This window comes from Nothobranchius furzeri, chromosome 11, assembly GCF_043380555.1.
Source record: "Nothobranchius furzeri strain GRZ-AD chromosome 11, NfurGRZ-RIMD1, whole genome shotgun sequence".
NCBI classification, from domain to species: Eukaryota; Metazoa; Chordata; class Actinopteri; order Cyprinodontiformes; family Nothobranchiidae; genus Nothobranchius; species Nothobranchius furzeri.
The window spans coordinates 695317-717623 of NC_091751.1; the positions used below are offsets into that span (position 1 = coordinate 695317).

A 22307-nucleotide genomic window follows, 5' to 3' on the forward strand; every position below is an offset into this window, starting at 1 on the left:
ATATGTGTAAATAACAATGTTATGATTAATATGCTTTAATAAGTAAATGCACTAGACACACTGATACACGTAATGTAAACGCAGGACACACTGCTGTTACTGATCCAATCAGAACCTCCCTTTCTGAAGCGTGGCAGAGTCTCTGTGGTGTTTATAAATCTGCCAGCTTTGATTGGACCAGAAATCAAAACATCCAGATTAATCAAACCAGTTCCAACGCCATCTTAGTTCAGTTCTCAAGATCTCACTGGAGTTCACCGCATGCTAAGCGAAGTATCGGACCGGCCATCCGGACTTCCTTTTTAAGCTGAGAACCACCAAGCTGGATAAAATATGTTGCATTTAACCAACCAAGCAACGGTTCCTTTCAGAATAAAAGCTGAACTCACTGACCCAAGGAGGGTCCCTGTGAACCACCTGTCGCTTTTTACCTGGAGACGATCCAAAGACTAGTTTGTCGTACTGCTGATGCTGTTCCACCGGCTCCTGTACCAAAGGGGGGTCCGAGGACCTGGCGATCTGGATCTGTACGGAAGTCTCACTCTGAAGGGTATGTGTGGAGCGACAAGAATGGCGTCTCATGTGTTTATGAAACTCCGGTCAAACTCTGATCGTAGCTAGAAGCAAAACATCACTATATCATTCAGACTTGCTTCTCCGGATACGAGAGCTCTGATAATAACACCACTCACACACACACACACACACACACACACTATTCATCTCACCACTCATTCACATCAGATCCATCCATCATTAGAGTTAGAGTTAGTCTTGTTTAAAATTGCTTAAATTGTTTAGAAATAAATCATCTTAAATGTTTTAAAGGTCTGATTCTTCTCTTGTCTCTCAGTTAATACAAAGTGTTACACAATCCCTACAATAAAAAGTTCCAATCTTCTGGTTAAATAACTCAGCGGTCCGTAAGATTGATTTCATATCCACTATGGAAACTAAATGACCCACGGGTCCTTAATTAGATGTAAATTAACTTCTTTTACAATGGATTAGTCCAAGACTGCTAATTTTAGAGCATTTCCCCATCTATTGTCTTTCAGAGGCTAATGCAGCAAATGGGGATAAAAGACAGATATTTCACGTTAGGCATGCATGTAAAACTCATTGTGACCAATCACATTTCAAAAAGAACAAGCAATATATGTTTCTCAGTGAACCTCACCTTTAGAGGCACACCTAATTACTATAATTACTATAATTACTACAAGATAATCTTATCAGAACAACATTTTAGAACTGAAAAGCCATTATCATACCATTGCCTTTGTGGGTACCTGATGATCTTGGTTGAATGCTTTAGGTTGCATGATTTGAATCTTTTCTCACTTAATTTTAGTAACTTTGATCAGTTTCTCACGGACGCTATCTGCTGTGCTTGGTGTTGTATGCTACGCTTAGCGCCTTAGGAGCCTGTTGGTCACTGAAGACGTTACACAAAAAAAGATCTGTAGCATGTTAAGAGTCAGTGCCAATGAGGACAAACAGGTGTGCTGCCTGTCACATGGAGCGTCTAGCCAATCAGAAAGCAAGGCGATGGAAGCGCACTGCACACTCCTCCTTTGCCATGTTTGTTTACTCTGGCCTCAAGAGGTTTTTCAAAATGTCCGATCTGACCGGGGAATCAGAGAACCCTGAGACTTTAAACACAAAAACATTTTACTGCAGGAGCAGCCGAACTTCACTGATCACGTTTAAACAATCCCTTGGCTTCAATAAACAGACAAATATGATGTTTGGTCTGGGCAACGCTTCCAAAACATAACACTTTATTGTGAATATATTTTGGGGGGACAAAACTGGCATCTTGTTTAAAACAGCAGCTCACATGAGATATTTGCTTTCACACAGATTCACTTCATCAGATTTGGCTCCTCGATGGGTAATGGTTGCTAACAAATGAGTCAAACTGTTACCTGACCAGTCTTTCTTGTTTGTGTCTTTAAACTAAGCAAATGAACGGAAATCTACTTATTCAGAGTACGTGTGAAACACAGTAAAACACATCTAACTCATTAGGAAATGTTAATGGCTGAATGCAGCAGTGGTAATGTTATCTTTTATGCCAGACAGCCCGTGGGCCTTGAGGCCTGTCATCAGTTGTAGAAGCTACTTGTCTTCCGAATCATCCAAATCATTAGTGTTGGCAACGTTCCTTCTCTTTTGCACTACTGCACAGGTGTGTCCCATGTCCGTTTCTCTTTGAGTCTATTCCTCCTCTGGTCTTGATGGAGCCTGTTGAAGATCACCACGTCCAGAACTATGAGAAGCCCTGGAGCATTGGCATGGGCCAGATGGAGTCTAGAGAGTTTCACTGAGCTCTGGTGAGTCATGGGTTTTTGTAACTGGAAGATTTCTTTCCACTGACCATATAGAGAGGTGGAATTCTGCTCATACAAGTCGATGGGTCACAAAGGCCTGGTGGTCCTGATGGTCCTCTTGGACCAGTAGGCCCTGGGATACCTGGACTTCCTGTCATACCACGCTCTCCATTTTTGCCGTCTTTTCCAATCCCAGGGGCACCAGGTGCACCTGAGGTGAACACAAACCATGCAAGTTAGATTACTTCCAAAATATTTTAAAATTTATAAAATAATCAAACAAAAACTAAGTTTTTTTATGTAATAAATCTGAATTACAAATTGTAGCTCTGTTATTCATCCACACACTGCATGATGAAGATGCTGCCCACTGGAAGCAGAGTCTTCATGACTTTTATGAAGTGGATTTCTAGGTGCAACCAAGCTGTTGAGGGGATCAGTGTTGGTGGCCTATGAAATGGGTTTGTGCTTTTTGCAGATGATGTGGTCCTGTTGGCTTCGTCAGAATGTGATCTCCGGCTTTCTCTGGAGCGGTTTGCAGCTGAGTGTGAAGTGGCTGGGGGGAAAAGCAGCACTTACTAATCTGAGACCAAAGTTTTGAGCTGGGGAAGGAAAAGAATGTCATCGCCAGGTAAGGGACAAGGTCCTGCCCCAAGTGGGAGAGTTGGTATTACGGGGTCTTGTTTACGAGTGAGAGAAAACTAAGCGAGATGCTGACTAATGGATTAGTGCTGTGGTGAAGAGTGTGCTGAAATGTGAAAGGAGAAGCTTTCGATTTATCTGTCGATCTACGTTTCAACCCTCATCTATGGTCATGAGCTTTGGGTAGGTACCGTGAAAACAAGATTGCGGATACAAGCAGCTGAAATGAGTTTTCTCCGCAGCATATCTGTATTTTCTAATAAATGGATGGATGTATGGATGGACCGACTGATTGATTATTTGGGAATTATTGTTTTTGTCGAGGTAATGGTGGGAGTAGGTGTAAAGGCTAGACCATCCAATTTGACAGCCGCTCACTTCCTTTCTTCAAGGTCAATAAAGGACCTGGCAGACGTAAACCTGGTAACCTGGTTAACATTTGAAGGATTTAGCCCCTGACTTTGGACAAAGTCCACAGAAATGTGGAAGTTGAAGGCAAACCAAAACAGGTGGCCGCTGGTGGCTGGACCCAGTAAAGGCTTTAAGACCCTCTTCTCACTAAATAATAACCTCCTCGGGTAATTTTATTTCCAGGTGTTGACTTCTTAGTCCCTACACCCCCAGCAGGTCCCTGAGGTCCAGTGATCAAAGCCTACTGGTTGTGCAGCACCAGGCTAAAGGTCAAAGGTGACAGATCATCTGCTGCTGTGGCCCCAGACTCTGGACCTCTCTCCCCCTGAGCCTGAGATCAGTGGACTCAGTGGTCTCCTTTAAAAAGCAGCTGAAGACTCACTTGTTCAAGCTGGCTTTGGTGTGGCCTTCGTTACCTCTCTCTCCTTATTCTGCTCTTTTTACTTTTCCCGCCTATCCCCGTGATCCACTGATTTCCCTCTTTCCTATTCATTTTCTCTCTCCCTTTCCTTATATTATTTTTTAATCACAAATTTCTCCGTCATTTAAAACATATTCTTAATCATTTTTTAAAATCTTTTATTTACTTAATTATTTTTGTTTGTGAAGCGTCATGTGATTTTCATCTTGAGAGGCGCTATATAAAATATTCACTTACTTACTAACTAACTAACTAACTAACTAACTAACTAACTAACTAACTAACTAACTAACTAACTAACTAACAAACAACTAACTAACTAACTAACTAACTAACTAACTAACTAACTAACAAACAACTAACTAACTAACTAACTAACAACTAACTAACTAACTAACTAACTAACTAACTAACTAACTAACTAACTAACTAACAACTAACTAACTAACTAACTAACTAACTAACCAACTACCGTAAATCCTCTAATACAGGCCGGTATTCAATTAAAGGCCGGGTCTCATATTTTGGCCGGTGTCGGAGTCGGCGGAGGTGAATAATGGCCGGTCTCTTATTGTGGCCGGGTGGAATGTGGTAACAAGCAAGTACGGGGGCGGTTGTGTCATCGTCTCACTTTTGATTTGCCAGTGATAGACCGCGAGGGTAACTTTAACCGTGCGGAGACGAAGAGGAGGCGAACATTTGATATCAAGTTCAAAGAGAACGTGCTGATTATGCTGCAGAACACTCTGGGGAGCAGTAGCAGGGGTTGTATGAACTAGTCGACTTCTCTATAGTGACTTGTTATGCCTGTCGCCGACTAGTCGCTGTCACGTGATAATGACCGGCAAGATGCAGCCCTCGGAAAAGACAGCAGCCTGCTGTCAGCAGGTGACAAGCTCCTGCGCTCGGGGGGGCAACGCGCTGTGCCAGAGCGTCGGTACTGACACGCGATCGTTCATGTCGGTTCATTTCCTTTAATGTTTTCTGTCTTTTATTTGCGCCTGATGTGTTTCGCTGCTGTGGAGCGGGGCGCATCACCTTGTCCTCCGACGCACTGATCACTGATGCGGCCGCCAAGCAGCGAGCACTCCGCTGTTTTAGCGGTCGGTAGATCTTTTAGAACTGCAGTTCAAAGGTAACTCATGAGGTGAATATATATGGACCCATGTAGCAGTTTTTCTTTAGGACTGAGAGGAGATGCAGGAAGATAATAAACAGACAGGACAGAAAAATAGTCAAATAAAAACAAGTTAGTTTTTGTACCTGCTGGTTGCAACAAACAGACACCACTGAAGGTCATCAGAAGTGAGGAACAGAAAATGAAATAATTATTTTAATGTTTAGAGCAGCAGGAACTCCGAGTGGCTGCAGGCGCATCAGTGAGTTTGTGGCTGCTGCGCAGGGGGAGGGGGGAGAGGGCTGAAGCAGGGGGAGGGGGGAGAGGGCTGAAGCAGGGGGAGGGGGGAGAGGGCTGAAGCAGGGGGAGGGGGGAGAGGGCTGAAGCAGGGGGAGGGGGGGAGGGCTGAAGCAGGGGGAGGGGGGAGAGGGCTGAAGCAGGAACTACCGTTGTTAAAAGAAATGTGTTTAACTTTGAAAATGTGGGCGCAATTTTAATTGTCAGAAACTCCAGCGAACCATTAGTTCATTTTGCTCAAATAGAAATAGAGGCCTGCCTCTAATACTGGCCCTCCTTCCAATAAAGGCCTGGAGCTTGATGAGCTTGAGTCAAATACAGGCCCGGGCCTGTATTAGAGGATTTACGGTAACTAACTAACTAACTAACTAACTAACTAACTAACTAACTAACTAACTAACTAACTAACTAAACAGCTATAAATCTGAGAGAGATCCACCCAAAAGGCACCCGTCCGTGCCACAAAACCAGTACTGTATTTTCCGGACTATAAGCCGCCACTTTTCCCCCACGCTTTGAACCATGCGGTTTATAATGAGGTGAGACTTTACTGAAGATGTTCCTTCACCTGCAGGGGGCGCTTTAGCAGGAAGTCAAACAGGTGGAAGTCAAAAGTGGAAATGGAAGAAAGTGCTCATTTTAATTTAGCACATGCAAGCAGCCGGCACCACGAAGAAGTATTTTCAAATCCACACCCCCTCATCATGGTAACTACACGTATGAGTTCATATGATGCTGCATTTAAGTTGAAAACCATCGATCTGGCAGTAAAGGAGGGAAACAGTGCTGCTGCACGTAAGCTTGGCATGAATGAATCCACGGTTCGGCGCTGGAGACGGCAGCGGGAAGAACTCATTCAAGCCAGCTTCACCCGGGGATGATGACAGCAACACGGACAGCGACACAGAAAAGGTATGTGACGAAGCTCTTCTGAGGCTGTTCAGCTCCGACGCTGAAGAAGAGGACTTTAATGGCTTTAGGGCACAAGAGGAAGATGAGAGCGAATGACTTCTTCTGGTAGGCAAGTGTGTTTTATTTACTAACCAGGCATGTTTTGTGTGTAGTTTTTATTTTCTAATCATCCAGGGCTTATTAATGCTGTGTCAGCGCTGTTCTTCTCTTCTAAACATGCAAATTACCAGTAATAACGTGTTATTACCGGTAATAACGTGTCAGTGCTGTTTTTATTTTATAACATCCAGAAACATGAATGCTATCAGTGCTGTTTTCTTTTCTACACTTGCAGACACGTTCACCCGTGTTTAAAATTTGTTTTGATGAATTAAAACAACAAAAACCTCCGTGTAGCGTCTTTCTGTCTACTTATCTTATGTTATGGCCGTACATGCGCTGTGCGCCGGAGACCTGCGTGTGGCTGCTGCACCGCGGCTTGTATTTGAGTGTGGCGTGTGTGTGTGTGTGTGTGTGTGTGGAAAACCTTTTTTTTGTTGGTGCAGCTTTTATTGAGGTGCGCTCTATAGTCCGTAAATTACGGTAATTGCCATATCTGGTTAGCAGAGGGCTGCCCAGTATGAAGTTGGTAAGGTTTCTACCTCAGGGATCACTAAAACCAGTTTGAAAGCAATAGCTTAAAGTGTTAAATAAACACTTTAGTGTTACTTTAAAGCATGCTGCTACATTAATATTTTAAATTAGTAAAAAATGTGATACATTTATTTGTTTTAATTATGAAAGGAATCCCTTTCTTACCTGGTACACCTGGTTCACCTGGGCTTCCTTTGATTCCTATACCATCCTCCCCCTTGTCTCCCTTTACCCCAGCATCACCTGCATAGCGAGAGGAAACACACTGGGATGAAGGAGAAAGCTGTTTTAAACATTATTAATGGTGCATACTGGGCAGACCTAATGACTCCACACTGGTTCAGCCTTGTTGAGTGAAATATTGATTGTCTGCATGAGAATCCAGTTCATCGTCAAAGTGCATTGGGAAGCCTCTTTCAGTGATTGCTTTGGCCGTGTGAACGAAAAGCTGTACAGTCATAAGTCTCGTGTTCTCTAGTGTTTTTAGCTCTTTGTGTGACTCTGAAGTAGCTCTGAAACATTCCAGTGCTCAGCTGTCTCCGTAAAACATACGGAGTGATGAAGACCATTTCAGAGTGGTTAAGGGTCATTTAACCAAAATGTTGTTAATTCAAAGGATTTTCATTAGAAATGTTGTGGAGATTTGCTTTGATACTCTGACCTTTTTGGCCTGGTGCACCTGGAAGTCCAAAGAAGCCAGGATGGCCTTTGGGACCAATTGGCCCTGGAGCGCCTGCTGCTCCTGCAGCTCCAGCTGGCCCAGGGAGTCCAGGAGGCCCTGCAGGTCCAGAGGTACCAGGAGCCCCAATAGCTGCTGGCCTCTTCAAGAACTCTTTCATAAATGTTTCTAATTGTTCTTCAGGAACAAAGAATAAAATAACACGGACAAGCATTTAGCATGAGTTACCCATCCGACAATGCCATTTCCTAGGAAAATGTCGGTGACGACATACTGTAGATGCATCAAAGTCAGAAATACCTTCAACAACTGCCGAGCACATTTCTCGCAGCTTTTCATCGCTCACCTTTGGGCCCTGGGAAATGAAAATTGTTCCAGTGACTTATACAAACAATAGAATGATGTAAATCTTGTTTAGGCAGAAAACAATAATTACAATCTCTGTCTTTTAATCCATCTGAACAAGTGAAGAACCTGGGTGTGACTTTTGACTCTGAGCTGACTTTTATCCCACACATTAAAAACATCACAAAAATTGGTTTTTATCATCTAAAGAACATCGCCAGAGTCCGCCCCATTCTCTCTCGGGCCAATACGGAGACGCTGATGCTTTTATCACCAGTAGGATAGATTACTGCAATGCCCTGCTTTCTGGTCTTCCCAAAAAGAGCATCTCAGGCTTACAAATTCTACAAAATTCGGCAGCACGTGCCCTGATGAAGACCAGGAGGCGGGAGCAGATGACACCAGTTTTAGAATCATTGCATTGGCTCCCCGTATGTTTCAGGATCAATTTTAAGGTTCTTCTAATGGTTTTTAAGTGTCTTAATGGTCTTGGGCCTTCTTATCTCTCAGAACTGTTTTAACCATATGAACCCTCGCGGCCTCTGCGCTCCTCTGGCAGGCGTCTCCTGCTCATCCCTAAAGTCAGGACACAAACTCACGGCGAGGCGTCCTTCCAGTGTTACGGCCCTCGCCTCTGGAACGAGCTGCCAGAGGACCTCAGGGCCGCAGAGATCGTTCATGTTTTTAAGTCAAGACTCAAGACCCGTCTTTTTAGGTTAGCTTTTATCTGAATATTTACTACAGTTTTATGTCTCGTTTTACATGATTATATTTTATTACTTGCTTTGCATGTTTTATATGATTATATTTTAGCACAGTTTTATTATTTAAATTATTATTTTACTGTCTATATCATTTTATTTACTTATTTTCTAACTTTTGTCATTTATATTAGCTCTTTTATTATATTTTTACTCATTTTAATCCAGTGTTTCCACTGTAGGGGCCCTCTGCCCCGGGAGCGGTGGTCGACTGTAGCTTCCTGGGCGCTCTATAGGTGGGGGTCTATGCTCCCCCTCCACTGAGCGCCCTGACTTAGTGTGGAAGACCTGATGCTGCCGGGGCAGACGGCTCCTCTGATGGCGTTTCCTTGCGTTAACATACTTGGCTCATCTGGACTCAGCCTAATATAATTTCTACTTGTGTGTGTGTGTGAGTCTGTGTGTGTGTGTGTGTGTGTGTGTGTGTGTGTGTGTGTGTGTGTGTGTGCGTGTGTGTGTGTGGGTGTGGGTGCGTGTGTGTGTGCGTGTGTGTGTGTGTGTGTGTGTGTGCGCGTGTGTGTGTGTGTGTGTGTGTGTGCGCATGTGTGTGCGTGTGTGTGCGCATGTGTGTGTGTGTGTGTGCGTGTGTGTGCGTGTGTGCGCATGTGTGTGCGCGTGTGTGTGTGTGTGGGTGCGTGTGTGTGTGTGTGTGTGTGTGTGTGTGGGTGTGGGTGCGTGTGCGTGTGTGTGTGCGTGTGTGTGTGTGTGTGTGCGTGTGTGTGTGTGTGTGTGTGTGTGTGTGTGTGTGTGTGTGTGTGTGTGTGTGTGTGTGCGTGTGTGTGTGTGTGTGTGTGTGCGCATGTGTGTGCGTGTGTGTGCGCATGTGTGTGTGTGTGTGTGCGTGTGTGTGCGTGTGTGCGCATGTGTGTGCGCGTGTGTGTGTGTGTGTGGGTGCGTGTGTGTGTGTGTGTGTGTGTGTGTGGGTGTGGGTGCGTGTGCGTGTGTGTGTGCGTGTGTGTGTGTGTGTGTGCGTGTGTGTGTGTGCGTGTGTGTGTGTGGGTGCGTGTGCGTGTGTGGGTGTGGGTGTGTGTGTGTGTGTGTGTGTGTGTGTGTGTGTGTGTGTGTGTGTGCGTGTGTGTGTGTGCTTGTATATGTCTGTTAATGTTTTTAACCTGTTGTGGTAATCTGGGGTCATTTTGTAAAGCACCTTGTTTGAAAAGCGCTTTATAAATAAATCGATTGATTGATTGATTGATGATTGATTGATTGATTGATTGATTGATTGATTGATTGATTGATTGATTGATAAAAAATAACAAGTAACTTAAGCTCTAGGTGAAACAATTATGGATGAAGAAAGAGGCTAGTTATGTTTAAAATGCCGATACAAGAGCAGCCATTGAAGGTTATTTTATACACGCTTATTGTGACTCACGGGTAGACCTCTAGGACCTGGTGCCCCGGGAAGTCCTGGCTCTCCCTCCAGTCCTCTAGCTCCCATGGGACCCGTCACACCCTCATGTCCTGGTTGACCTGGTCTGCCATCGATTCCTATAGCTCCTCTTGGGCCTTTTTCTCCACGCTAGTGGGGAGAACATCAACCAGACACAGGACAGGATTTTTTAAATTGGTCTTTGGATGACATGCTCGGATGCATTCTTTAACCTTTTTATTCTCCATCTGTTTTTCACATTAATTCATATTATGTTCAGTTCATTTACATTATTATGAGCGATTAATCTATGAAGACAGTAAATTCCTGATACCTCTCCTTTGATCCCAGGAACACCAGGAGGGCCCTGAAACACACATTTAAACAAGTAGAGATCGTAAGGAGCACAAACAGATATCACTCTGCCGTTACAAGCGGTAAGAGTCCGTTAAGTTTGATTACCTGATCTCCTTTGACCCCAGGGTCTCCCGTCAGTCCCGTGTCTCCCTGTATGACATAATGAGTGAAAGTTGTAAAGGCATAAAATATCCTAAATAAACAAACATGGGAAACAAAAGTCTTACTTGACTCCCTTTTGGTCCTACCGGTCCAACAGGCCCCTGGATGGTACATGAAATAAAGAGTGGCTCAGTGAAATAATGAACTAAACCTGTTAATTAGACATTAACTAACAAACTGGTCCTACCTGATCCCCTTTGTGCCCAGTATGGCCCTTCATTCCTTTAGCACCAACGCTACCTTTATCTCCTTTTTCACCCTTTTGAAACAAAAGACTCATATTAAATATACTGGGCACAATATTTCTGAGATGATAACTTGATGATGTCTAAAAGGCCAGGTTAGGGAAGGAGGAGGAAATAAAGCTGCAAGTCACATCTCACCTGGATCCCTGTAGGGCCTTGTGGCCCCACTGGCCCTTGTTTTCCTGTGTCACCCTGTGTATTAAAATTATGTTAAATTCACTCTACAAATCAATTTAGACTTGTGTTCACGTGTGATGTGTGTGACAATGGGACTAAACAGGAAAAACCGTTGATTTAACAGATGGAAGTTAAAATGAAACCCACGGGAACTCCTTTTTCTCCTGGTTTACCATCCGCTCCGTCTTTTCCAGATTGTCCCTTTGTGAACACAAAGAAGGTGATTAAAAATGAAACTATGGCATCTACAAAGACAATTAGAGTCGGTGGTGCAACTCACAGTTTTTCCTGGAGGTCCAACTGGCCCAGTAGGTCCCTCAGCTCCAGTTTCACCCTAAATGTTCAACAGGAACACCCATAACTTAGTCATTAATACTGATACTTTACATCTGCTCAAACATCAAAGCAGGAATTTGGATAATATCATAGAGGTCAATCCAATCACCTTTTCACCAGTTGGTCCAGCTACTCCTTGCTTTCCTGGCAGCCCCTAAAACAACAAGTCATATACGAGAACCTTAAAACTAATGACATTCCTTTTTATCCCTGATTAAGAAGCAAGATAACTAATATACCATAAGGAGTAACGGAGGTGGAGTAATTATTGAATTAACCAGGTGTTTCATCAGTAAAATTTCAAAACAAGCCTCTAAAGTCTACCTTTCTATCTTCTACTGCTATTATTGAGCATTAAAACTACAAAGGTCATCTGTACTCACCCTACAGCTCAAGTAAGCACATGCCTAGTTCACACATCATTGGAGTAGTTCAGATTTTGATGGTTAAAGCAACACTTAACACTTGAAGCTACTGCGTTCAAACTAAGTCATTCTTGAGCCATAAAATTGAGCAGCATCACATTGGATAGCACTCTGTAGCCCCCTGCTGACCAGAAACTGCACCTCACAGTTTTGTGGTTTGGGTAGGAACATTAGTGGGAGGTCTCTACCTGCTTTACAGCAACATCTGTTTACTGTGCCGATAGCTCATTTAGGGCTAGCAGTCAGCTTTTTTCAGTTCACAAGCATTAATAAAAAGCAAATAAGAAGACAAAAAAGAAGAATTTGGCTTTATTGTTGGCATCATGGTGGAGCCTGGAAGTAAAAGTAAGAGAGTAATGTCTTTGGAGGCAAAGCAAAGAGCGAAGTGAACATCAGCACGGCCTGCATTTGTGTGAGGGAGATAAAAGTGGCTATGAAATCATGGACTGATGGTGACCTGGCTTTGTTGCTACAGGACTTGTACATAATAATATATTTTGTCCAACAGAGTGGATTTTTTTTTACTTCAGTGCTTATATTAGGATCAGTTGGATTGTGTTAGCTCGTTGTTAGTGCTAGCTACAGCGGGCTGCGGAAGGGTTGTTTACGACAGTTGTAATCCCGTTTTTAACCAGTAGGAGGGAGGAGTGCGAAACTTCTTTAGTTTTGGTAATAAGTTGTCTGTCTGGTTTAGAGCAGATTTTCTGTATCATCAAAGATAAACTGCAAGTTTATCTTTATTTACGATAAAATTGAATCTGATGAAATCTATTTTGTAATAAAGCTATAAATGAAGAGCACAAAAGTCAAAGGAAGTAAAGTCAGACTTACTGGAATACCAACAACCCCCCTGATTCCAACTGCTCCTGGCGTTCCAGGTTCCCCCTGTTGAGTTCAAAGACAAGACGCCAGACACTTAGCTTGTTGGTTTGGACAGATGGAACGAGAGACGTCACATAGCAAAATAAAATAATGTTTTATAAACATCCACTAATTACCAGAAGCTGTAATGTGTTAAAGGTGTAATGAAAAGTTTAGCAGATTCTCATCAAATTTGGACAAGAAATAATTTGCCTCTCATTATTTCCCCCTATAGTGTAGAGATCGTGGAGTGTATTTTCTAATTCCTTTATTAACAGTACTTGGTGCATTGTTAAGTATTAATAAGCAATTAAATAAAGTTTTAATGACTGCTTAATATTAATGTTATTTTAAGTAGTAAGTAGACTAACTACTGAAACTAATGAAAGCACATTTAAAATTTGTATCAACAAAGTATTTCTTTCAAGGTCAAAATTATTACACAAGCTTCTATTTTGAGATCATACATTAAAGGGGCATTATGGAAGTGTGACAGCCTAAACATGTATAGAAATAATAAACGTCTCCTTCATACATTCTCCTGCAACGCCCTGGTCCTGTAGAATGAGCCCTGGCATTTTTACTGTCATTGCCTGTTTTTCTGTAAAATCACAGAAAAAGAGAGATGCTCGGGTCGAGCAGGCTGCTTCATGCGCGTTCACGCTCAGGCATCGCCCGTAGCATTTGCTATCCGTAGCTTTAGCAGCAGAGAGAGAGGCAGTGCCACTTTGTCGCTGTTCCTAACGCCTAGTGACAAAGCTAGCTACATTTCTGAGGACCCTTAGCTACTTTCTGTAGAACTTTCTTCTAGATATTTCCTGCTAATTAGCAACAAAACAGCCATTTTCACTCCGAACCGTTCTTTGGTTTGACGTTGTTTCAGCTGTCATCAAGGATATAAATGTTACAGATACAAAAGATACCACTGGTGCTTTAGCTCACCTAGTAAGACATCTGACTCTCATGCAGAAGACCTGGGTTCCATTCCGGATGTGAACATACATTTTTTAGAGTTTCTTTTTTGCATTAATGGTATTTTTTTTTTTACAGTAAGATGCCCACATTTTTTATTTGAGACTCGCTGAACGGCATTGAATTCACAGATAAAAAAGATGTGGGTTCAACTTTCATTTTGGAACAATTTTTCAAGCAAGGGAAGGGAATGATCTGAGCATGCAGGAGGACTGACCCATCATAAACCTTTGTCGGCTGTGCTGAAGAGAACGGTACAGAACCACATTATTTAATTAATTAGCTGCACATTCTCCTGCCCTCTGTCCTCCAGGCCACACACACACACACACACACACACACACGCACACACACACACACACACACACACACACACGGGACTGTCTCAGCTGTTATTTTCGCTAAGGAGTGTGCACGTACAGCATGTGCGCCTAGTGCACGAGCCTACTATTGAAGCTGCTGTTATGCTTTTGGCCTGAGGGGGCGATCATGAGCATAAAAATTCAAAACTCCGTGAAGTCCCTTTAAGTCAGACATGCCTTCCCAGTCATGAACATCACCACACTTAAAGATAATGGAAAGTACTCCTCGCCGACATAAATGTCCAGATCTAAAAAAATCATGATGCACAAATAGCTGGAAATAGTAAGAATGCTATATTTCAATTCAATTCAAATTCAATTCAAAAATACTTTAGTAATCCCAGAGGGAAATTGATTGCTGCAGTAGCTCAGAATAATAATTGTATATTACAATTGTTTCTATGGCCTTGGCTAGTAGATTATATTAGATGTGTCGGACATGGCTTTGGACAAAAAAGAAAATAAGAAAATCAACAATTGGATTTCATACATCACCTTTGCACCATGAGCTCCGGGAAGCCCATCCACGCCATTTTTCCCAGCTGCTCCCTACAAAGCCCCAACATATTTCAACAGAATTGTTAATCAAGATATAATAAGACTGTAGAAATGTTCCCTTGAATATCAGCATTCTTACATGCTCCCCTTTCTCCCCTGGACTACCAGGCTGTCCTTGTGGTCCCACAGCTCCCTAATAAACACCCAAACATGTTTTTTGTTATTAGCATATTTTCCTTGTTAATTATAATATTACATTTTGCAACATGATAACAAATTCTTCTTACGTCATCTCCCTTGGGCCCTGGCAAACCCTGTCGTCCACGAATTCCCTCCACACCCTGACCCAAAGACATCCATTAGTTACATCCTGTCTTTTCAGAGATGAAAGAAAAGGTCACAAAAGGACAGAAGAAGAAGCGGGACTGCTTACAGGAGCTCCAGGTGGGCCGGTGGGTCCAGGAACCCCATTGTAACCAGGAGGACCCTTCAAACGGAGAGGGAGTCAGATTTTATCCACTAATTCAAGTAACTATTGTGGCTTTATGACTTACTCTGTCCCCCTTTTCTCCAGCAGTTCCAGGTAATCCAATTGGTCCTCGTTGTCCCTAAAATATCAATAGTTGTTTAAAAGTATTTTCTACCTTAATTGCTTTTCATTTTTAAGATACATGACAATAATATTTTGTGAATAATGAAGTGTCTGTACATCATCTCCCATGTGGCCTGGTGGCCCCTGAGGACCTGCTTCTCCAGCTTCCCCCTGTTCAAACAACAAAACCAACAGATCTGAATCCTAAGAGCAGACCTAATAAAGATTAACTGTTTAGGTGTAGACTAGAACTACAGTCAAAACTTTCCCCATTCTTGTTTTCATGTTAAACAACATGGAACCAAAGTATGTTGCTTACCTTTTCTCCAGGATCTCCATCTTTTCCAGGCTCGCCTGGAAGTCCTTTGTGTCCCTGAAATAATTGTCAGTTTAATTTTATAGTTTTATTTACATGTTGATTTCCTGGAATTAAAGGTGGAATATGGAACATTTTAATAAAAAGCTATAAAAAATACCTCCACAGGGCGTTTAGAGATGTGTATAATCAATGTACAGTTTTTCCTTTACAAGAGATATTTAAAAAAAATACTCAAATTTTAATTTTGTGGGCACAACACTGGGTTTATGTTTACATCTACCCACCACTAGAGAGAACCGTTGCGCTAAAAAGTCAGCTCGGCAAGGCGAGGCTGGGACTGTGTAAAATGGCAGACTCGACAAGTCAAGCAGCTGATTCTGAGCCCAGAAGATGTTCTAACAGTAAATACTGTTGTAAAATACACATATTAGTAGAGATTAGTCCTTACCCTGTATGATTTGTATCTGGATATGGTGCTGGCTAGTTACTTAACCTGTCAGCAGTTAACCAAAACCCCAGTGGCTGGAAAATGGTTTCTGTTGTTGTAGCTACCACCTCTAAACACTGGATGTCGCCAGAGTGTTCGTGTTCCATATTCAACCTTTAAATCTCAACGTAACTATCACTGACTCAGTTTGCTTTGCAATGTTGATGTTTTATCTCCACAGATAACACAAGCTTGAAAGAGTTCTGTCACGTGGTGAAGTTGCTAATGCTAACATTAGCTTCTACTAGCCAAGACATGCTCTGGTCTCCAAGATGCTAAACCACCAACAGCCTTCCCTGTCATGAGTCAAATGGGTCCATGAAGGCTAATTTTCAATGTGACGTATCTCTGACTGGCTTTTCTAATCCTAGCGTTTCCCAGTCTAGTCTCTTCCATCTGAGGCTAATGCAGGAAATAGGTGTAGAAGAACATTTTCAAATTCAGCCTACTCTGTTTATTTCCTACAGAAATCAGACTGTCCCAACCCTTGTGTGACTGCCTGTGTGATATTTTATGTATTTTATTTTAATAATTTTTTTCAAAATTGCGAGTCAAAACTGATGCTTTAAATCCTATCTACAACATTTTGTGTGTGTTTTTTAATTAATTTAAGGCAGAATCAAACACAGCTTTACTTACAAGTCATTGATGCAGTCTCATGTCTCAAATTAACTTTCCTTCCTTAATTCCTCACCTTAATCCCGGGAAGCCCAGCCAATCCTCGAGGTCCAGCAGGACAGGCAGCAGGACACTGCAAATGGGAATTTAGTCAGAGATATAAAACAAGCATGGATGCTGCACAGCTTCTATATCTGAGTCTCTTTCTGATCACTGATATGCTGCCAGTACTCTATTTGCATCTATGCATCCAGTAAAGTTTTGGCAGTGTGTTGGAGGGTAAAAAAATACTCACAGCTTCCCCACTTCCCTCACTGATGGCACCAGGCGGTCCCTAAAAAGGAGCAGAGTTACATCTAAAATGACCAGAAGTAGATTCGCATGTCCTCATGAGAATCTCTCAGTAATAGATCCCACTGTGAACTTATACTAGAAAATGCTGTATGCAAAATTATCACACACTAGAATATCTGAGCTCAGGGAAAACTGCTCTTCAGAGAAGATAAATTAGGGTTAATGGAGTTTTCTTTAAAAAAAGTGGAACGTTGATTAAAAATTACGAGGCGTGTAATGGTAGGTATGATGCAGTAAGTAATACCCTCTACCAATCAGCACATATTAGAAATGAGGGGCACGTTTTTTTAAGTCCCTTCTATTTGACGATTTTCTTTTACCCAAATACAGCATTAATTCAAAACACAGCTATTTAAGTTCAAAAGGAAGTTCAAAATATCCACCAAATACACGTCAATAACTGAAATGTACCAAGAAAGATTTGGTTCTTACCACTGGCCCTGGTGGACCAGGAGGGCCAGGAGGCCCTGGAACACCGGATCCTCCTCTAGGACCAGGTGGACCCTTGATGTTCCAAAGTTAAAAGCAAAAGCAAAAGCCAATCAAAACAATATATATAAACACACACACACACACACACACACACACATATATATATATATATATATATATATATATATATAAACAACTTCTCAGTCAGTTTTACTCATGTCTACTGATGTCATGTTCCGTGTCCTCTTGGTCCCCAGCCCCCTCCTGTTCTTCCTCAGGTTCTCCTCCTGTGTCTTCTTATGTTCCCCAGCTCCCTCTGGGCTTCCCTCATGTTTTCCTCCTAGTCACTCCCCTGTAATTCCCATTTGTTTGCATTCGGCCCTGTCCACACGTAGCCGGGGATCTGCCAAACGTAGATATTTTCCTACGTTTTGGCCTGTCGTCCACACGAAAACGAAGTTTTTTCACACGAAAACTGATCTTTTTAAAAACTTAAAACCGGAGTTTTAAGGTCCGCAACGTCACTTTCCGCGACAAAAAATCGCTGACATCACGTGTGCGACCTGTGTTTACACTAGCCGACAGCATGGATGCCCTCAGAGCTGCGCTGGCTTTATCAACTGTCCAAGCGCTTTCTGCTTGTTTGTTGTTGCAAGCGGAATTACTGCTCCTTGTGGAAGACCACAGACGAAGGACGAGGTTAAGAACGGGGGAAGTACTGCCACCTACAGGTCTGGCATGTCCTTAACAACGTATTTATCCGGGTACGTGTGGACAGAGTTTGTTTTTAAACGAGGTGGTGTGGATGCAAGTTTTTGGAGGGGCGGATATTCGTTTAAAACAAACCCGGCTACGTGTGGACTAGGCCTAAGTCTTCCTCACCCCTCTAGTTATTAGTGGTTTATTTCTGCCCTTAGTTCTAGGGTTAGTTATTTAGTGTCTTATAGGTTATGGTTATCTTCCCCTCTGCTTGGTTCTTCCCTTCCTATTTAGTTAATTGATTTCACCAGTCCTCCCTCTAGACCTCACACCTGTCACCTGTCCCCCTGATTGTTTCCCTCCGTGTTAAAAGCCTGTCTTGTCCTTCAGTGTTTGTTGGTTCGATGTCATATGTGTCTATGTTGTTCGTTCCCCTCTCGAGTATTCCAGAGTTTGTGCTACTATGTGAGCTTTGGTTTATTTTTGGAGCATTCAGTTAGCTTTAGAGAACTTAATCTTATTTTTGTGCTTAGGATTTTCCTTAATAAAGGAATTATTTTCTTAAACCTCTCCTGCCTTGAGTCGTTCTGGGGATTTCTGCATCTTGGGTCCAACCTCCTACACACAACTGACTGGTCAGACACAACCGTACCTAATATATAGCATTTAATAAAAAAGACATTCTGACCTCTGGTCCAATGTTCCCTTCATCCCCCGGGGTCCCTGGTTTGCCAGGGGGGCCCTGTCAATCATGAACACAAATGAAGTGAAACCACAGTGGTTTTACTGGAAAACAGTGAGGAAACTAGTGACATACAGGAGCGCCTTCACTTGATGGACCCTGTAAAAGACAAGAAATCAAAACATCAAAATAAATTTTTTAATCTGTAAAAATGTGTTGCGTTAGCATTTTTGTGTCCACTTTTGTCCACTTACGGGAGGACCTGAAGGCCCGGGAAAGCCAGGAAGTCCCTACGGCCAAAGAAGGGAAAATAATAAATATTATCGAGCCTTAGATGGAAAAAAATCTGCGATGCTGGCTGAATGGTTCTGAGGTGAATGAATCATAACTCACTCTCTCTCCGACAGGCCCTCTGGGACCCATTGGACCAGATGGACCCTTCAGACAGTAAACACAGACAAATCAATACTGGCTCTTCTTCCACTGGTTAATCACATGCTCTCTTTCCTACACACACCTTAGTGACACCTGGTTACACGTGTCTCTAAAGTGAAGTGTGAAAAGACTTGGATTTTGCTCAGATTTACTCTGGGAAGGTTCATTATAGGTAGAGATTAAAAAAGAAAATCTGAGTCATGTTTGGTCCTTACACTAGCTCCTGGAAGACCAGGAATGCCTCTCTGTCCAGGAAGACCGATCTCCCCCTTTTCCCCTTTGCTTCCCTGAAAAATACAGCACATCAGGAATATAGCAGTACAGGGTTCCCACTCTTTTCTTGAAATTATTTTCCAGGACATTTAAGACTTTTTCAGTGTACAAGTCAAGTTATCATAACTACTGTTTGCCGATATCCCGATATATTTAGAAACAGATATGATATTGTACCTACCTATACCGTTAGTTTGACAATAAAGTTGTGGAAAGATTTTTGTCTTTCACAATCCCACCTGCTTTCCTCTACTTACAAGGCAACACAACTAAAACAGAAGTTATTCTCTACTTTAGTTCAAACCAGAGGTGTGAACCTGTGGCATCATCAAGTCATCTCCATGTCCTGTTTTTGTTCTGCTCAGCAACTGAACCAGGTTAATTCACTGTGCTGATTGAAATCGTCGTCGTCTTCCTCCGCTTATCCGGGTTCGGGTCGCGGAGGCAGCATCCCAACTAGGGAGCTCCAGACCGTCCTCTCCCCGGCCTTGTCCACCAGCTCCTCCGGCAGGACCCCAAGGCGTTCCCAGACCACATTGGAGATGTAACCTCTCCAACGTGTCCTGGGTCGACCCGGGGGCCTCCTGTCAGCAGGACATGTCCGAAACACCTCCCCGGGGAGGCGTCAAGGAGGCATCCTGACCAGATGCCCAAACCACCTCAACTGGCTCCTTTCGATCCGGAGGAGCAGCGGTTCTACTCCGAGTCCCTCCCGAATGTCCGAGCTCCTCACCCTATCTCTAAGGCTGAGCCCGGCCACCCTACGGAGGAAACTCATTTCGGTCGCTTGTATCCGCGATCTCATTCTTTCGGTCATTACCCAAAGCTCATGACCATAGGTGAGGATTGGGACGTAGATCGACCGGTAAATCGAGAGCCTGGCTTTCTGGCTCAGCTCCCTCTTCCCCACGACAGATCGGCTCAGCGTCCGCATCACTGCAGACGCCGAACCAATCAGCCTGTCGATCTCCCGATCCCTCCTACCCTCACTCGTGAACAAGACCCCGAGATACTTAAACTCCTCCACTTGAGGTAGGACCTCTCCCCCGACCCGGAGGTGGCAAGCCACCCTTTTCCGGTCGAGAACCATGGTCTCAGATTTGGAGGTGCTGATCCTCCTCCCAGCCGCTTCACATTCGGCCGCGAACCTACCCAGCAAGAGCTGAAGGTCAGAGCTGGATGAAGCTAGGAGGACCACATCATCCGCAAAAAGCAGAGACGAGATTCTCCTGCCACCAAACTCGACACACTCCACACTAGGGTTGTCACGGTGTGAACATTTAACCTCACGGTTATTGTGACCAAAAGTACCACGGTTACCGGTATTATCGCGGTTTTTTTTAAACGTGCTACATTTTCACACAATTAAATAAACCCTGTATGTCAGGAAACATTTTCCTCAGTTTGTGTCTAAATTTTGCCTAAAATGTGTTATTTTGTAATTATGTTGTTTATTTGTTTACATTTTTTCCCTTTAGTTTTTAAAATACCAATATTTGCCCATAACTTCTTATTTTTTGTCTGTTTGATGTCATCATTAAAAAGTATTAGATCAGATGATACTCAGTACTCAAGTAGCCTTCTAATCAGATACTTTTTTTACCTTCTCGGAGAGAGACCAACTCTTTTCTGCCCCTGGGAGCCCCGTAATGCTTAACGTCATTTCAACATGGGGGTGTCTGCAACACGGTTTATATGCAGGTAGCGGCGCTGCGGCTGCTTTATATAGCGACTCGTTGCATTCTCCCTCCACCCAAATCCTCGGATCACGCATTTTAGGTAGAACGCTAACGTTAGCTTGCCTTGCGTTGACTGTAGAGTTGTGGGTGATGGTCAGGCAGATGTGTCATGAGATTAGAAGCGTTGCTGCCTTTCACAGACACTTTTTCTGCATGTGCTGCAAACAGGATAGCCGTCTTCTATCAACTGTCCCTCGGCATTCTTCATATATCCAAAAGATGCCCGTACTTCCGACTTTGTCTTCTTTGAGGGATAAAAAATGTCCTCTTGAGCGCTGCCGTCTCCTCCTTTGGCCATTATTTCAGCTTTAGCTTCAAGAAAGTTTTGGTTGTAAACAACAAAGTGCGCATGTGCCGCTGGCAACTTCAGCAGATGATACGGTGGCTGGTAAGGGTCACCGCGCCTACACCGTAGCCACGGTAATCCACCGAGATAATATATGTTTTTTAAAAACAAGGCGGTTATTATTATTGTCAACTTTTTTACTGGGGTTTACCGGTACACCGGTTACCGTGACAACCCTACTCCACACCACGGCTGCGCCTAGAAATTCTGTCCATACAGGTTATGAACAGAACCGGTGACAAAGGGCAGCCCTGGCGGAGTCCAACCCTCACCGGGAACAGGTCCAACTTACTACCAGCTATGCGGACCAAACTCACGCTCCTCTGGTAAAGGGACTGAATGGCCCTTAACAGAAAGCCACCCACCCCATACTCCTGGAGCATCCCCCACAGGGTGCCCCTGGGGACACGGTCATAAGCCTTCTCCAAATCCACAAAGCACATGTGGATTGGTTGGGCAAACTCCCATGCCCCCTCCATCACCCTTGCAAGGGTATAGAGCTGGTCCACAGTTCCACGGCCAGGACAAAAACCACATTGCTCCTCCTCTATCTGAGATTCAACTATCGATCGGACCCTCCTCTCCAGTACCTTGGCGTAGACCTTTCCAGGAAGGCTGAGGAGTGTGATCCCCCTATAGTTGGAACACACCCTCAGGTCACCCTTCTTAAAGATGGGGACCACCACCCCGGTCTGCCACTCCACAGGAACTGCCCCCGATGACCACGCAATGTTGCAGAGACGTGTCAACCATGACAGCCCTACAACATCCATAGCCTTGAGATGCCCAGGACGAACCTCATCCGCCCCCAGGGCTCTGCCGCTGTGTAGTTGTTTGACTACCTCAGCAACTTCTGCCCCCGAGATCGGACAGTCCACCCCCAGGTCTCCCGGCTCTGGTTCCTCCTCGGAATGCGTGTAGGTGGGATTGAGGAGCTCCTCAAAGTATCCCTTCCACCATCCGACTATAGCCCCAGTTGACGTCAGCAGCTCCCCATCCCCACTGTAAAC

At 43.6% G+C, this 22307-nt stretch overlaps 2 protein-coding genes across 3 annotated transcripts in view; both read right to left on the reverse strand.

Moving 5' to 3' along the window:
- Positions 1–22307, reverse strand: part of LOC139073049 (uncharacterized) — a 725027-nt gene that overhangs the window by 184013 nt on the left and 518707 nt on the right. The gene's annotated exons all lie outside the window — the stretch shown is intronic.
- The window catches only part of LOC107394977 (collagen alpha-3(IX) chain), a 38331-nt gene continuing 17769 nt past the window's right edge, over positions 1746–22307 (reverse strand). For both annotated transcript variants that reach the window (XM_070556164.1, XM_070556163.1), the window contains 29 exons: positions 19155–19226; positions 18898–18942; positions 18759–18794; positions 18640–18663; positions 18511–18564; positions 17124–17195; positions 16633–16671; positions 16414–16470; positions 15233–15286; positions 15031–15084; positions 14876–14929; positions 14755–14808; positions 14609–14662; positions 14461–14514; positions 14319–14372; positions 12460–12513; positions 11313–11357; positions 11148–11201; positions 11015–11068; positions 10829–10882; positions 10633–10704; positions 10511–10546; positions 10389–10433; positions 10261–10293; positions 9930–10076; positions 7749–7803; positions 7431–7625; positions 6935–7012; positions 1746–2547 (listed from right to left, as the gene is read on the reverse strand). In XM_070556164.1, the coding sequence (XP_070412265.1) occupies positions 2345–2547; positions 6935–7012; positions 7431–7625; positions 7749–7803; positions 9930–10076; positions 10261–10293; positions 10389–10433; positions 10511–10546; positions 10633–10704; positions 10829–10882; positions 11015–11068; positions 11148–11201; positions 11313–11357; positions 12460–12513; positions 14319–14372; positions 14461–14514; positions 14609–14662; positions 14755–14808; positions 14876–14929; positions 15031–15084; positions 15233–15286; positions 16414–16470; positions 16633–16671; positions 17124–17195; positions 18511–18564; positions 18640–18663; positions 18759–18794; positions 18898–18942; positions 19155–19226 (1902 nt within the window). In that variant the 3' untranslated portion in view covers positions 1746–2344. The remainder of the gene's footprint in view (positions 2548–6934; positions 7013–7430; positions 7626–7748; positions 7804–9929; positions 10077–10260; positions 10294–10388; positions 10434–10510; positions 10547–10632; positions 10705–10828; positions 10883–11014; positions 11069–11147; positions 11202–11312; positions 11358–12459; positions 12514–14318; positions 14373–14460; positions 14515–14608; positions 14663–14754; positions 14809–14875; positions 14930–15030; positions 15085–15232; positions 15287–16413; positions 16471–16632; positions 16672–17123; positions 17196–18510; positions 18565–18639; positions 18664–18758; positions 18795–18897; positions 18943–19154; positions 19227–22307) is intronic.